Genomic DNA, 13,656 nt, shown 5'->3' on the forward strand with positions numbered 1-13,656 from the left:
TGACTGGGTGTGTTGTGGGAATGGGGGGGTCCAGCATCGCCCCGCTTGTCCGGGGGGTTTGTGTTGTCCCCTCCTCGCAGATATGGCCCTGAGCAGCCCGCTGTGGTGACCCTGGCCGGGGGCTCCCCAGGGGGGTCTTTTGAACCCCACTGTTCTCTTAATTTCATCGTAGTTTAGTGGTAAAATGAAAGAGAGAAGATACAGCTGCAGGGGGAGAGGCTTGGACTGCAGCATCGCGTCCACAGCCTGGCCGAGAGCCAGTGCCCAGGATCAGTTTTTGAGAAGGACATTTGACGTTATTAGTTTTGTATACCTGGCTGAGTTGAGAGTTGTTCTCAGACCATGAAGCCTTTTGCCCCCATGACAACACCAGTTTGAAAGCTTTACCTAGTGCTGAGCTAAACTTCCACCAGTTTTACCCTTACCTTTAAATATCCATTCTCCTCCACCCTTAGGAGTTTATTCCCTGGGTGAATCAACATTGGAAGCCTTGCTATGGATAAGCCTTTTCTCTTTTTTACCCCCTTAAGCACTAGATAGAATTTAACTTAATAGCCTGCACATAAAGTGTTTTCTCATTGCTGTTTTGCAGAAGTTCTTGCTGATGTTTAAAAGAAGAAGCAAGAATAAGTATCACTGTATTTTCCCTTCACACCTTTATTATTTTTCTTTTCTTATCTCTTACAGGGTTGTGTTGATCATCCAATTGTTTTGACGGAAGCGGTGTGCAATCCTCTGTATTCGAGACAAATGATGTCAGAGCTCCTCTTCGAATGCTATCAAGTGCCAAAAGTGTCCTATGGTGTAGATAGCTTGTACAGTTTTTACCACAACAGAAGGCAGAACTGGCCCTGCAGTGGTTTGGTCATATCCTCAGGTTATCAGTGTACACACATTTTGCCAGTCCTAGACGGCAGGTGAGTTCTTGGTGTGTAAGTACGGTGCAGTCTCTCTTGGTCAGTCATTGACTTTTCAGTGATGCAGACACCCATTCCTCTAGCATTCTGTATTCCAGCTCCTGCAGTATAAGCTCGTACCAGGTCTTAATTTATACTGACAAGTTAAAACTAGATCTGCAGATTTTAAGTTCTGTTGAATTTTGAATTGAAGAAGTAGTGCTGTCCTTGTACGTATTGTATTTCTAGTTACTATTTATGCGTAGATCTGTACTTTCAAAAGTAGAAGGGAATACCTACCCCAGGTAAGATCAGGCATTAAAAAGCGTATGTTAGGTTTTAAAGCAGCTTTGGGACAAAATAAAGTGCTCTGTGAGATTTCTGCAGTTCTTGAGGCTTTTGTAATTCTGATTATGCTGCTACGTTGCTCTGCTTTTTTTTTTTTTCTTTTTTTTTTTTGATTAAGTCCTTACTGCAGGAAATGGCTTTATTGTATCTGGTAGATGCTTCGGATTTTCAAGGGCTGCACCTGGCCAATTGTGAAATATTAAAAAGGTTAAAGGAACTACTTTTAGTGCCACTAACCATCATTTCCCTTCTTAAAATAGAACATTTCTTTGCTGTCGCCAAAATTATTGAATGTTTGGTTATTTTAAAACATCTCCAATAAACAAAGCAGTGATTGTTGTCTGAGAAAAGCAGGTGTGTTAGATTCTCTGGCAACTGAATCTCGAAATATTTGTGAATATTCATTTGTCTACTTGACCATATCAGAAACTAAATAATACTGGGGAAAGCAGGAGGACTGTTTTATGCTGAACTTGTGGATCTCTCTAATTTCAGTTGTTGTGTCTCTCTGCGTTTTCAGGTTAGATGCTAAAAACTGCAAACGTATTAATCTTGGAGGGTGTCAAGCAGCTGTGTATCTGCAGCGCCTCCTTCAGCTGAAATACCCAGGGCATTTTGCTGCCATCACTCTCAGTCGCATGGAGGAAATACTGCATGAGCATAGCTACATTGCAGAGGACTACATAGAAGGTAAAACCAACTGCAATTTACTACTAGATGGTATTAATCCAAACTTAGTTTTGTCCTCTGTATCCCTTGTTCTCAAATTACCTGGGATTCTGGCAGAAATATCATGCTACTATTTTGCTTTCTTCATAGCTGTCTTTCTGGTGATCTACCTCATAGGAAATGCTTGACAACAGTTTTGAATTTAACATTGAGATAGAAACAAAATTAAGTTAAAAAAAATCTGTATTAGTTCAAATTTATCTGTGAATAATCATTGGGATTATTTCAGAGGAAAATAATTTTAAATGAGTTTATTAGTTACTTTACTCTGTACTTCCAACAAAACATTGAACTGGTTAAGATGATTTTGGCATCTGGCTGTGGTTCTTTTCTGCTTTTTTGACATATCCATTTTAAGGTTTCCAAAATTGCAGAGGAGATTTCTTTTAACTTTTTGTGAATTAAAGAAGTTTTAAAATTTCTCTGTTATATGTCATCTTAAATAGAGGCCGAAGAATAGTGTTTTCTTGATTTTGTCACTTATGAAAGAGCCTGAAGGAGTCCTTAGAAATATGTGGGAACTCTCCCTTACTTTGGGAAGAGAGAAATGACATTAGTGTGTACTTCCCACATCTTAGTCCTTTGTGTTTCCTGTATGCTGGAGATCAGAACACTAAGTCTGAACTTAGCGTGCAGCGCCTACGACATATGAATCATCCTTCTCAGCCTGACAAAACAGTTATTTTGCTTTCAAAACATTCAGAGCTACAGAAGTGGCGGTCCCCAGAGTACTACGAGAACAACGTGCACAAGATGCAGCTGCCTTTCTCTAACAAACTGCTGGGAAGCACTCTGACATCGGAGGAAAAGCAGGAGAGGCGGCAGCAGCAGTTACGTCGACTCCAAGAACTCAATGCACGTCGTCGAGAAGAGAAGCTCCAACTTGACCAAGAGAGGTTGGACAGGCTGCTATACATACAGGTAATCAAGGCAAAGTTTTCTGTGTGATCTTTTGGGAAGGAGACAAGCTGCCCTCAGAGCTTTATCATGCGATCATGCGTCACTGTAAAGCTACGACTGTCCTGGGTGTTTTCTGATAGGAGCTTTTGAAGGTTACTTGCAAGATAAAAGTGGGAGATTATTTACGCAGAACTCACTTTCAGGTTCTGAACAGTCCTTCTTTTGGGAAATATTTTGAATTCTGCCAAAGCTGTTCACATAATAGTATGTAGTAATGAAGGCAAAGTGTACACACACAGTTAAGGGAGAGTTGGTTGCCCTGTGTTGTTCATCACAGCTAGCTCTGGTCTGTCTGTAGGAACTTTTAGAAGATGGTCAAATGGATCAATTCCACAAAGCTTTGGTGGAGCTGAACATGGACTCTGCAGAAGAACTTCAGTCTTACATCAACAAATTGAGTCTGTCCATTGAACAAACAAAGCAAAAAATCCTTCAGGCAGAAGTCAATATTGAAGTGGATGTTGTGGACAGCAAACCAGAGGTACATCATCAAGTTAATCCTGTTCTTATCTCTGAGATAATTAAGCTTTTATGCCTGAGAACAGTGCTCCTTCAGACTTCTATTGATGAACTAAACTTCTCCTTTAACGTGCTGCAACTTACTGTTAATTTGGCAACTGCTTCTGTCTTCTCCAGCTTTCCTATGCAGTTACAGAAGATTGCCGTTTCAATTGTATCGAGTATGCCTGAAATCAGTATTCCTTCTTGTGCTCTTCTGTGCTGTGCTCTGAGACATATCTTATAGTTTGATTCCATATAGTTTTAAGCATAATGTGAAGGCTTCCTGACACTAATTGAAGTATACAATTATATTAAATCGGTAAGTTTCCTTAAAAATTAATTGCACATCTTTAATAAGTTGGAGAAAAAGCAAAAGAGCCCTAGTGGGTCAGAGAAGGTCCCACTGAGGGTCCCGCTGTTCCCTTTGTACTTACTCCTGGCAGCACGTGCTAACCAGTGTCCTTACTTAAGGTTGATTTACTTGAGTGTTGTAAATACAGCAGCTAACATACTGATTTTGTTCATACTTTAAACCAACCTCTAACTCTGCTTTTGCAATAATTTTGATTAAATAAGTGGGCCTGGTATCTTAGAGATTCCCCCCCCACCACCCCGTGTCTAACAATTAAGTGACATGGAGTTTTAGGTACTACTGAACGTCAAGTGGTTATAATCCTAGGACAACCATCCTTAAATGTCTGTAGCCTTGTACTAAAGATGAAGAAGAACCAAACTTTTTGTTAAAAACAGTGTTTTCCTTTTTGTTCCTGCCTTTCAGATGCAGAGAACTTCCTGGTAAACAACTAACCCTTTGCCTTCATTTTGGCTATTTTTTTTGGTGCAGTTAAGCAGCACACTCTATTCTGTTCACTTAGCAATGAAAGATTAATCGCTAGACTTCTGGGTTGTTGTGAAGATGGGAAGCTTGTTTGTCTGATTAATACAGGCCCAGCACATAGCAGCTGCTTCTAGGAGATGTTCTAGCACTGTCCGTGCCTTTACTTTTAATTGCCATCAAGTCATATAGGATAGAGCTTTTTCAGTTACATCAGTCTTTGTGCAAGAAAAGGTAGGGAGAAAAACAGAAAAACTAAGCATAGAGAAGAGCAGTGCATGATTTAGGAGTTCTCCTGTGTTATGTGGAACTTGAGATGGAGCCAGAACTAGCAAGTGGGCTGGCATCTTCTTGGCTATATTTTGCCTGTCCTCCACAGGAAAGTTTGTGTAAGAATCAAAATGACTGCATTTGAGCAAAATTGAGGTTGATCACAGGCTTGCCATTTTGGTAAAGAAAGTTCTTGCCTTCTGTCAAAAGAAAACGTTCTAGGAAAACATAGTTGAAAGACTGTCAGCTCCTTGTAGCTTTGCCCAGTGGTGGTGCCCAAGTTCCAACGTGTCTCCTGTGGATGCCCTGCTCCTTCTCTTCACTAGGTGTAATCTCAGACCTCAGAATGAATTGGCAAGGCTTCTGTTTGGTCTGTACTTTGTGAGGGAGCTTGCAATTATCAGCAGAACCGTTTGTGAAGATAGACCATCCCTCTGTGGCCCTGTAAAGGAGACTAAAAGCTAATCATGTTGTCCTGGGGTCTGTGCCAACTCTTCAGCAGAGTTTTATGTTTCTTTCTGTTGCTAGATTTCAGATATGAAAAGAAATGGAATTAGAAGAGATAGCTTTGGAGATAATTTCAGGTTGGCTTGCTCTAACAATGAGCACTGCTTAAACTTCAGTTGGAGCAATTGCTTGAAGTGGACCTAAGCTGGATACTTCAGAATGTTTAAATGATCTAGCTTTCTCTGCTGCTGCTGCTTGCTGGACATTGCAACAAATGTTTCAAGTTTAAAATAAAAAACCAATTCTGTAGCAACAAAATCACAACGGTAACATTGTAACAAAAACAAAGGAGAAAATTAAAAAGCTGCTTCTACTTCACAACAATGAAGTGCTCTAGGATTTTGAGTGATGCTTTTCATTAGGAAGAGGCTTTGGGAGCACCTTCACATCTCTGTGAAATATAAGGGCTTTTGGTATATCCCGTGTGCAAATGTTAGGCAGATGAAACTGTTAAAAACTGTGTGGCGGCTTTGTAGCTAGCAAATATTTGTTTTCCAGTCCCACACGAGCAAAGCAGGGAATTTAATGGTAATTATAGAGCAGTTAGAGGTGCTGGGAATGCACCAAGTTTTAACCAATTTAAAAAGCTATGTTAATAAGTTTTAGTATGTTGTTATATTTAGGATGTTGCTGGCTAGGATCCTGGCAGTCAGCCTGTTGACTGAGGCCTTTAATTTCTGAGCTGGCATCACAAGAAATTTATTCAAAGTGTTTGATTTTTATGCTCTGAGTGAATGTCTGTTTTAACTTCTGTTTTCTGGGTTGTTCACCATTTTGATTTTTGGCTTCAGTGCTGGAGAACAGCATATTTGGTTTCAGGCACATTAAAAAGTTGAGATTTGAGGAAATTGGCATTGAATTTTTGAAATGTGTCACCAGAGCTGAAGCCATCTATGTGCCTAGCACAGCCGACCTAACCTACTGTAATATACCTTCTCTGTTTCCAGACTCCTGATTTGGATCCATTAGGCAGCGAACAGTCACTGGAGGATGTGGAAAGTATTAACGAGTTTGAACCTTTATTTGCTGAGGAACAATCTGAAGTTGAGAAGCCTGTTGCTGCAGTGCAGGTTTGATTTCTGTATCTTCATCTCATGCCAGAGGTTGCTGCCTCCCAGTTGTCCAACAGCCTGCTAGCATTTCTCCAAACGCAGACATTTTTTTGCCTGCTCTTGGAAGAGATGCTTAAAGTATCTGAACAGGACATTAAGGGAGGAGAAGTCCTTGCAATCTTAGCTGATGGTTTAGGGCATGAATATATCCACTTGGCTGGCTCTGCAGGCACTGCCTGTTATTACAGAAAAGAAGTCCTGCCCAAGTTTTTTGTGTGTGATCCATAGCCCAATATCGCATCCCAGTGGACACGGCTTTCAGCTTGTGAGGTTCAGCCTTAGGATTGAGTGGGACCAAACAGAATAAAGTATAGGAAAAGTCCAGCTTTCTTGGCCTTTTGGAACCTTTTTGGCCCTTTCTCTGTGAGAGCATTGCCATTGGTGTTTTGTACAGAATTGTTTGGAAACTCTGCTTATTCTAGAGTATTACTATTCTTTAACATAATTTCCCACTATGTTTTAATCTCATCTTTTTAAAGCCCGTGTTTAACCTGGCAGAGTACCACCAGCTTTTCCTTGGCACTGAAAGAATCCGGGCTCCAGAGATTGTCTTCCAGCCCTCCCTGATAGGAGAAGACCAGGCTGGTATAGCAGAAACCATGCAATATGTCCTTGAGAGGTGAGTTTACAAAGCTACTTTGAACCTAGTGCGAACAAGTCCTGTTTTGATATCAGCTTTTGCAATACTGGCTACTTAACAATAATATAAGAAAATATGTTTGAATAGTTCTTTTTGGTGGGGTTGAGCATTGAAGGTTTGATGCGTCTTCCTGTTCTGAAAACCACATGTAACTGCTTGTCTTAAGTCCGTGTTCTCCAAAGCTTTTAGATTGATTACCCCATCAGTAAAAATTTTTTGAGCACACGCCTCCAATACATGTATGTTTATAAATAACATACAGGTACTGCTAAACTAATATATTATGTACATTTTAAAACATACACAAAAATAGAAATTAAAAAAGGATGAGATAAAGGTGAAATAAACAGGGTTTTAAAATTTACTTATTAATGGTACAAAAAAAAATTTTTCTTCCTGCACCCCAATGGATTGTCCTGCACACACCCCACTTTGGAGACCTCTGATCCAACTTCTTTTAGAGGGAAACAACAAACCCTTGTAAATATCCATCCCTTGAAACAGTGAGCAGGCAGTCTCTGTTTTTGTAAGAACAAAATTAGGGGTGACATTTTAACATAGGGACATATAGGGACACTTGCTGGACAACTATTTCCAAACAATTTAGGATTAGCAAAATGTCACCCCTGAATGGGGTGACTGTGTGGACATACACGATTTTCTTGCATTTTCTGGAAGGTAAGAATTCCAGCTCTGCTGAGTTGTTGATTTATGGGGGACGGTGCACAGTGTGCTTTAAGGATTTTATTCTGCCGTCCCCTGAATTTCCAGAAAACAAATGTATATGTGTTTTTGTGCTAGGGAAGCGAGGGAAGTTTCTCAAAGTGAATCCTGAAGACAAGGCGTCAGTATTCCCCATAGCTGTTCGGTTCATGGGAGAGATGTCCTTGAGAAAGACCGAAGTTGTTTTTTATTCCTTGTAGGTATCCAAAGGAGCAACAAGCTATTCTTGTCCAGAATGTTTTTCTCACTGGTGGAAACACAATGTACCCTGGACTGCAAGCCAGAGTCCAGAAGGAACTCCTTGAAATGAGGCCATTCCAGTCATCTTTTCAGGTACGTGTACTGACGTGATGTTTGCATGAACAGCCTGTTTGTCTGTGTTCAGAAGTAGTTCAGGCTGGGAGAGGTACAGAGCAGGTGTACTTAGAGCATGGGGATGGACAGTGTTTTATGACAAGACACCTCAAACAGCTTTTTTGACCTGAGAAGATGAAGGTTAAGCAAAGGTACTGTTGCTCTTTCTGAAGACATTAGAGAGAGTAGGGCAGATGCCTTGGAAAAGGAAAACCTGCTTCAGTTAAAGGACCATGCACGCACAAGTGTGTTTGACTGGAAATTTGCCGATTTGATTTATTAGGACTGGGACAATTACTAAGTGGAACAAGCAACCTTTGTTAGGAGTAGCTGCTGGGGAAAACTCTTCACTTCAAAACTAAGTTACGTGTTCAATTTGTTACATCTAATGACTGTCTGGGACAGCAGCAAAATAAATTCAGTGAGTATCTTACAAACCTGTGATCCCTTGCTATGTTTTTAATAGCCATCACTGTACAAGCTGGGCAAGCCCTGGAGTCTGCCATGCATTTTGTAAGGAGGCTTGCAAGAGTCTCCCTTGCTGTTCTGAAGCCACCTTGTCTCCTCAAATCTACTGTCTTCTTGAATGGAAAAATCAGAAACTTAGTTACAGCCCTATACTTGGTAGTTTTAAGAAGGATATTGTTTGCTGAGTTTTGAGTGTGTAACTTATGTCTGGGGGAAGAAGAAGAGCATGTTTTTGTCTGTTTTTAATGTTCCTGCTTGTAACTGAATAAGAGCTTCCTTGTTTCCATTAAAATATGGTCCATAGTGTGGCCGTGTCAGACACCTGTCACTTCACAGGTATCACATGTGGGATTTACATGGCGTCTAGTCTAGGAAGGCCCTAGCTGAACCAGGAAAGCAGTTCATGCTACAATGATAGGGATAGTTTAAATGGAAGTACAAATCTACATGAGTGGAAAGAGCACATGTGGTTCTTTCCCACACACTGTGATTTCTTAGCCTGCAGTGTTCTTCCCTGCTACTTCAAGCTGGGAGGAAGTTTTGCTGGAGCAATTGATACTTGTTTTGCAGTGAGGGCTGTTGGTTGTGAATGTGATACACTCCTGTGCTTTCTCAACCTCTAGAAACACAGCAGGCTCATGGAGGATTGATCTCAAGGTGAAAACACATTTCAAACCCGTTCCTAACATTACTCTTCCCCAGAGGCACTGAATACTCAGCTCAAACTTCTGAAATTCAGTGGTTTGTGTCATATTGCTGTAATCAGGGTAAAAGGGGCTTTTCTCACCTGTATTGAATTGATGATGATGTTCTAATTTCCTTCCATCCAGGTTCACCTTGCTTCCAGTCCTGTTTTAGATGCCTGGTATGGGGCTAGGGATTGGGCAGTGGAATACATGACCCGGGAGGAAGGCTGGATAACCAGAAAAGACTATGAAGAAAAAGGGGGAGAATACCTCAAGGAACACTGTGCTTCAAATGTCTATGTTCCCATTCGCCTTCCAAAGCAGGCACCACGGACAACAGAGGCATTAGCACCGAGCAGAGCTCTGACATCCAGCACAGGCAATCCCTGTGAGCAGGCATAGCACCGTGCCTTTGTCACACACCCTCAGAGGGAGGTAACTGTGCAGAGAAGAGTGACTGGGTTGCAGTATGAGCTGTGCATGGAGAGCAGGCTTTAGCCGAGCCTTGCTGGCTGCTCAGAGAGCACTAAGTATCTCATCCAGTTGCTTGAACGAGGAGGACAAGCCATGTGGTGCGTGAGCTGGAGCGGTCATAGCACATGCAACGCCCAGTGCTGCTCGTGCATAGCACAGGAGTGTGCATCAGCAAGGAGGAACACAACAGAAGGGCGTTCCAGAGAAAAATACCATCTTATAAACTCTCATAGTGACACTCAGGGGTTTTTGAGACTACATGTTTTACAGGTTTTTTTAAATTTAATTAAAATGTACTGGTTTTATACTAGTTTTATTGCGTGATCCAGAAGCTGGGCTTGTATCAAGCGACTCAGCCCAGCAGGCGTCTCCCTTGCTTGTCACAGCGAGCGTCTGTCGGGACAGCTTGGTCAGGACAGCTTGGTCAGGACGCATCGTGCTACTGGAGGGGCTGGTCTGTGCCTTTCCTCCTGAGGCCTCCTGCACTCTCATTGTTTTTTATTTCTTTCTTGCTTCCCACTTTCTACTAAAGTACCACTGAATAAGCAGTGGGATATCAGATACATTTTGACTTCATTATGTCAGTAATATTGATGTCTTGATTGAAACTGGAGACCTGGTCACAGAAAGCACTGTCCAGCTATAAAGACAGAACCCTCCATGAGGCACAGTCCAGAAGGACTGCCAAATCCTGTGCAGTATTTAAGTGGTTTTACAAGAGTGGTGGCTGAGCAGGGCAGCTCTTGGCTGGTGGGACTTTTTTATCAGAAGTTGTTTTAGCAATAAAACGCTTTGCTTTCCCACTAATTTATGTGTTTTAGTGATTTGACCTCTTTAGAGAGTACAGCAATAAGGATGTATTAGATTGGTTGTCCCTTGCTGAAAAATGCGGGTTCATAGACAGGCCCCTGTCCTGCTGCACCACGTACTCTAAGTTTGACTGAGGATTCAGTTCTTGTATGGAACAACTTGCTATTGCTTTCCCATAATCAATACTAGATGCTGAACTGAAACCTAAGCAGACCGCATCTGTTTGGCAAGAGCTGTGAAGCATTAGGCTGGAAGACTGTGGGGAAAATATCCAGACCATAACTGGTATAAAGAAGGTGAAGAGGCAGTGACTTACTGGTCCCAAGGGCTGCAGGGCATCAAGAATCTGCAGATTCAAAACAAAGGACATGAAGTGCTTGCTGGTGTTAAAGGGAGGAGTTTGTTGCCACAGGATGTGATATACACACTTCTGGATTCAAGAAGTATTATCCAGATCTATGATTTTAAAAAAGAAAAATCTGCCATCAAACATGGAGGTCTCACCTCAGTGTGGGAGGTCCTGCAGTCGCATATTCCTCGGCAAGTGTATGAGGGAAGTGTTATAGACCTGCTCCGTGCCATGGTTCCTGCAGCACACTGCACTGGTCACTCTCAGGTGGGATATGAGTCTTGGACATTTGTCCTGGTCTGCCCAGGCTGTTGGGCAGGGGAGGAGGAGGAGGGAGCTTGCTGCCTTCAGGTAACCTCAGGTTTGGATTATTGATCCTATCCCTAGCTGCTGCCTGGAGGTGTACTAATTTTCAGGACCGTTAAGGCAATTCTAGAGGTGGTAAAGAATGTGGAAGAACATGCTGTGCTGAAACACGGCAACTGTCTTTTCTGATCTCGGTTGTCTCAGTGACCTAGAGTAGAGTGTATGATGTCCCATTGCTGTTTGACCCCTCTCTGACACCTCGTTAGCTATTGCGGCAGAGTGACTACTCAAGATACAGAAATCTGTTCCGATACTTGGTGTTGGTTGCTAAATAGATAAGAAGCTGTTGTGCATAAAACTATTCCAGAATGAAGGCTTAATGGCTATATCTGTAGTGGATGGGTATATTGCTTTTAAATGTTTGGCCAAACTGTGCCAGCCACTTCACTTGGATTAATTTGAAGCAGAGCTGTCTAATTCTGTACAGAGATGCCAGATCAGCTGCTTAAACAGCTTCAAGGAAGCATAGTTTTATAATCTCTTGAATATTAGCTGTTAATTTGTTACTTTATCCCCACAGTAGCTGGAGAAACTGATGAACTGGGACAAGGTGATCACAGTTACAGGCTGTTCTGAAAGTGCTGGTGGGCATTCAGTTGCTTGGAGTAGCACCATGAAAAGTGTGAAGGTTGCAAAAGGGGATTATTTTTACCCGTGTCGGTTCGGTTCCCCAGTACACTTTGCTATGGCACTGGGTGAGCATTGGTGCTGGCAGAAGAAAATGGAAGGAGTGCGTGGTGTTGAGGGTGGGAGTTTGCAACAGCATTATTTTTGACAGTGGTGTTGGAGTCCTTGAGCTCCACCTTTGTGACTCTTGTGGCAAAGTTTTTTCACACCTATGTGCAGAATTTGGTTGTTTTCCATATAATTGGTGCAGGGCTCCCCAAACCCAGAAGGGGCTTTTGGGCTATTTCTTCTGCACATTGGCTTATGCCACCCGAGAGGGGAGCAGGCCAAGAAGGCACCTGCTTGGCTCCTTTTTGATGGGACTCCTGGTTGTGTGAGGAGCAGTAAGAGGAATTGTTACAATGAGAAAACTGTTTACTGGAGAGAAAAAAAAAAATCATTCTGTGGACAAGAAACTTGAACTGCCCCTGTGAGGGCCTTTGCCAAGCGGTCGTAGGGCTGCTCCTGAGTGAGCTGATCTAGGTGTCCTGCTCTGGCAGGGGGATTGGACTAGATGATCTTTCAAGGTCCCTTCCAATCTCTAACATTCTGTGATTCTGTGATTCTGTGAGCTGCTGTGCAGGCAGCCCCAGAACCTGCAGTGTTTGTCCTGCATGCTGACAAAGTGCGGTCCCAGGTCAGAGATGGTCAAGTGGGTCCCATTTGGTCCTCAGTATATTAAGTTCAAAGAAACCTGTAACCTTATTGTACAATTCAGTTATCACCTAATTCAGGTCAAAGAAAATGAAAGTACAAGTTGCAATTTACCAGGCGTGGTGAGCTTGGTCTATTTAATCTAAAAGAGAAAGCTCAAACTGGGTTCCACCTTTCGCAGGGTCCCTAAGACCTGCTCCGAGTGGAAACACCGCGTCAGCGAGAAGCCCTGGAGACTAAACATAGATCACACGTTTAATGTCCCAGATTTCCATTTGAGCCACATACAAGCCTTGCTTTTGGTCTTCAAGGCTTCTTACGTTTCCTGTGCCATAGCAACTTCAAACACGAACCGTTCTTTGCTAAATCTCCACTAGGACACCAAGATTAGAACTCTTTGCTCCAGTTATTAATCTCCGAAATACTTAATGTGCTGTGTAAGACAGCATTTCAGAAGAAAGAGAAGATGCCCATGAACTGTCGCTTAAAATTTAGGATTATCCCTCCAGAGACAGCCTGCAATGATCCTCCAGCAGCCAGTCATAGAACAGAAGTTTCGAAGCTTGTGTGGGATGCGCAGGGGAGGGGAGAATGCTGTAATGGATTTAACATTATCCCCAAAGTCATATGGTGGGATTTACACCCCGGTTCGATATGTCAGGCACAGAGCAGCTGTGCTGATTCCCACTGCTCACTCCCACTGCTTTGTGCAGAGAGTGAGCCGGTCCCTGAGCATCAGCTTTAACAACATTTCTCAGTTCTAAATGGCTCAAACCCCTGGTATGATTTGCCAAGAGTTCTTCAGGCTCCTTTCGCTCCCTCTTTTCCAATGCTTGGTTTCCTAAATTTTTATTTGACACACACCTTTTTTGCCCCACCTTGTTCATGCCACAAGCCTGGTCCTACCTCTTACGGTGGCAAAGTGCCATGGTTTCAAGTTTGTTGTTTGTTTTTCTTTTTTTTAAATTGTATTGGGGTTTTTTACATCTTAGTAATCTTTTCTTTCTTTTTTTTAGCAGTGGGCTTGGTTTCCATTTCCTAAGGCAGTGGAGATGGTGATGAGAGTACTGCACTGGGAGTCAGGGGACCTGGAGGCATTTTCACATGTATTTACCCACGGCAAGCCACCTCTGTTTGCTCTGCCCTCGGTTCTGTGCCTCTGCATCTGTAACAGAGTGGTGCTGGCAGAGGGTTTCACACTTTGTTACTGTAGAAGACAGTCAGGGTGGTGGGAAGGCTGGAAAGGGGTTTGTGAGGGGATCAGGTGGAAGGTCAAATAAAATCATGGCGAATAGGTCCGTCTGTGCT

The 13,656-nt window shown here is 42.6% G+C and overlaps 1 protein-coding gene across 1 annotated transcript; it reads left to right on the plus strand.

The window, feature by feature from the left end:
• The first annotated feature begins 686 nt into the window (after nucleotides 1–686).
• ACTR5 (ARP5 actin-related protein 5 homolog (yeast)) lies at nucleotides 687–9,756 on the plus strand. The gene is made up of 8 exons (XM_010074050.1): nucleotides 687–917; nucleotides 1,765–1,934; nucleotides 2,677–2,894; nucleotides 3,232–3,414; nucleotides 5,994–6,116; nucleotides 6,638–6,777; nucleotides 7,722–7,854; nucleotides 9,174–9,756. Exons 1-8 carry the CDS (start codon nucleotides 751–753, stop codon nucleotides 9,429–9,431), a joined length of 1,392 nt encoding a protein of 463 aa, XP_010072352.1. The 5' UTR covers nucleotides 687–750; the 3' UTR covers nucleotides 9,432–9,756.
• Nucleotides 9,757–13,656: the final 3,900 nt, after the last annotated feature.

The sequence above is a fragment of the Pterocles gutturalis genome, unplaced genomic scaffold (assembly GCF_000699245.1).
Source record: "Pterocles gutturalis isolate BGI_N339 unplaced genomic scaffold, ASM69924v1 scaffold4037, whole genome shotgun sequence".
Lineage (NCBI taxonomy): Eukaryota > Metazoa > Chordata > Aves > Pterocliformes > Pteroclidae > Pterocles > Pterocles gutturalis.

Excerpts from the sequence above, each read along its gene's own strand:
- ACTR5 (XM_010074050.1), top strand. The coding sequence starts at position 751 with ATGATGTCAGAGCTCCTCTTCGAATGCTATCAAGTGCCAAAAGTGTCC. Across the intron at positions 1,935-2,676 it reads TGCAGAGGACTACATAGAAG|AGCTACAGAAGTGGCGGTCC; the intron begins GTAAAACCAACT and ends CAAAACATTCAG. Across the intron at positions 7,855-9,173 it reads CATTCCAGTCATCTTTTCAG|GTTCACCTTGCTTCCAGTCC; the intron begins GTACGTGTACTG and ends CCTTCCATCCAG.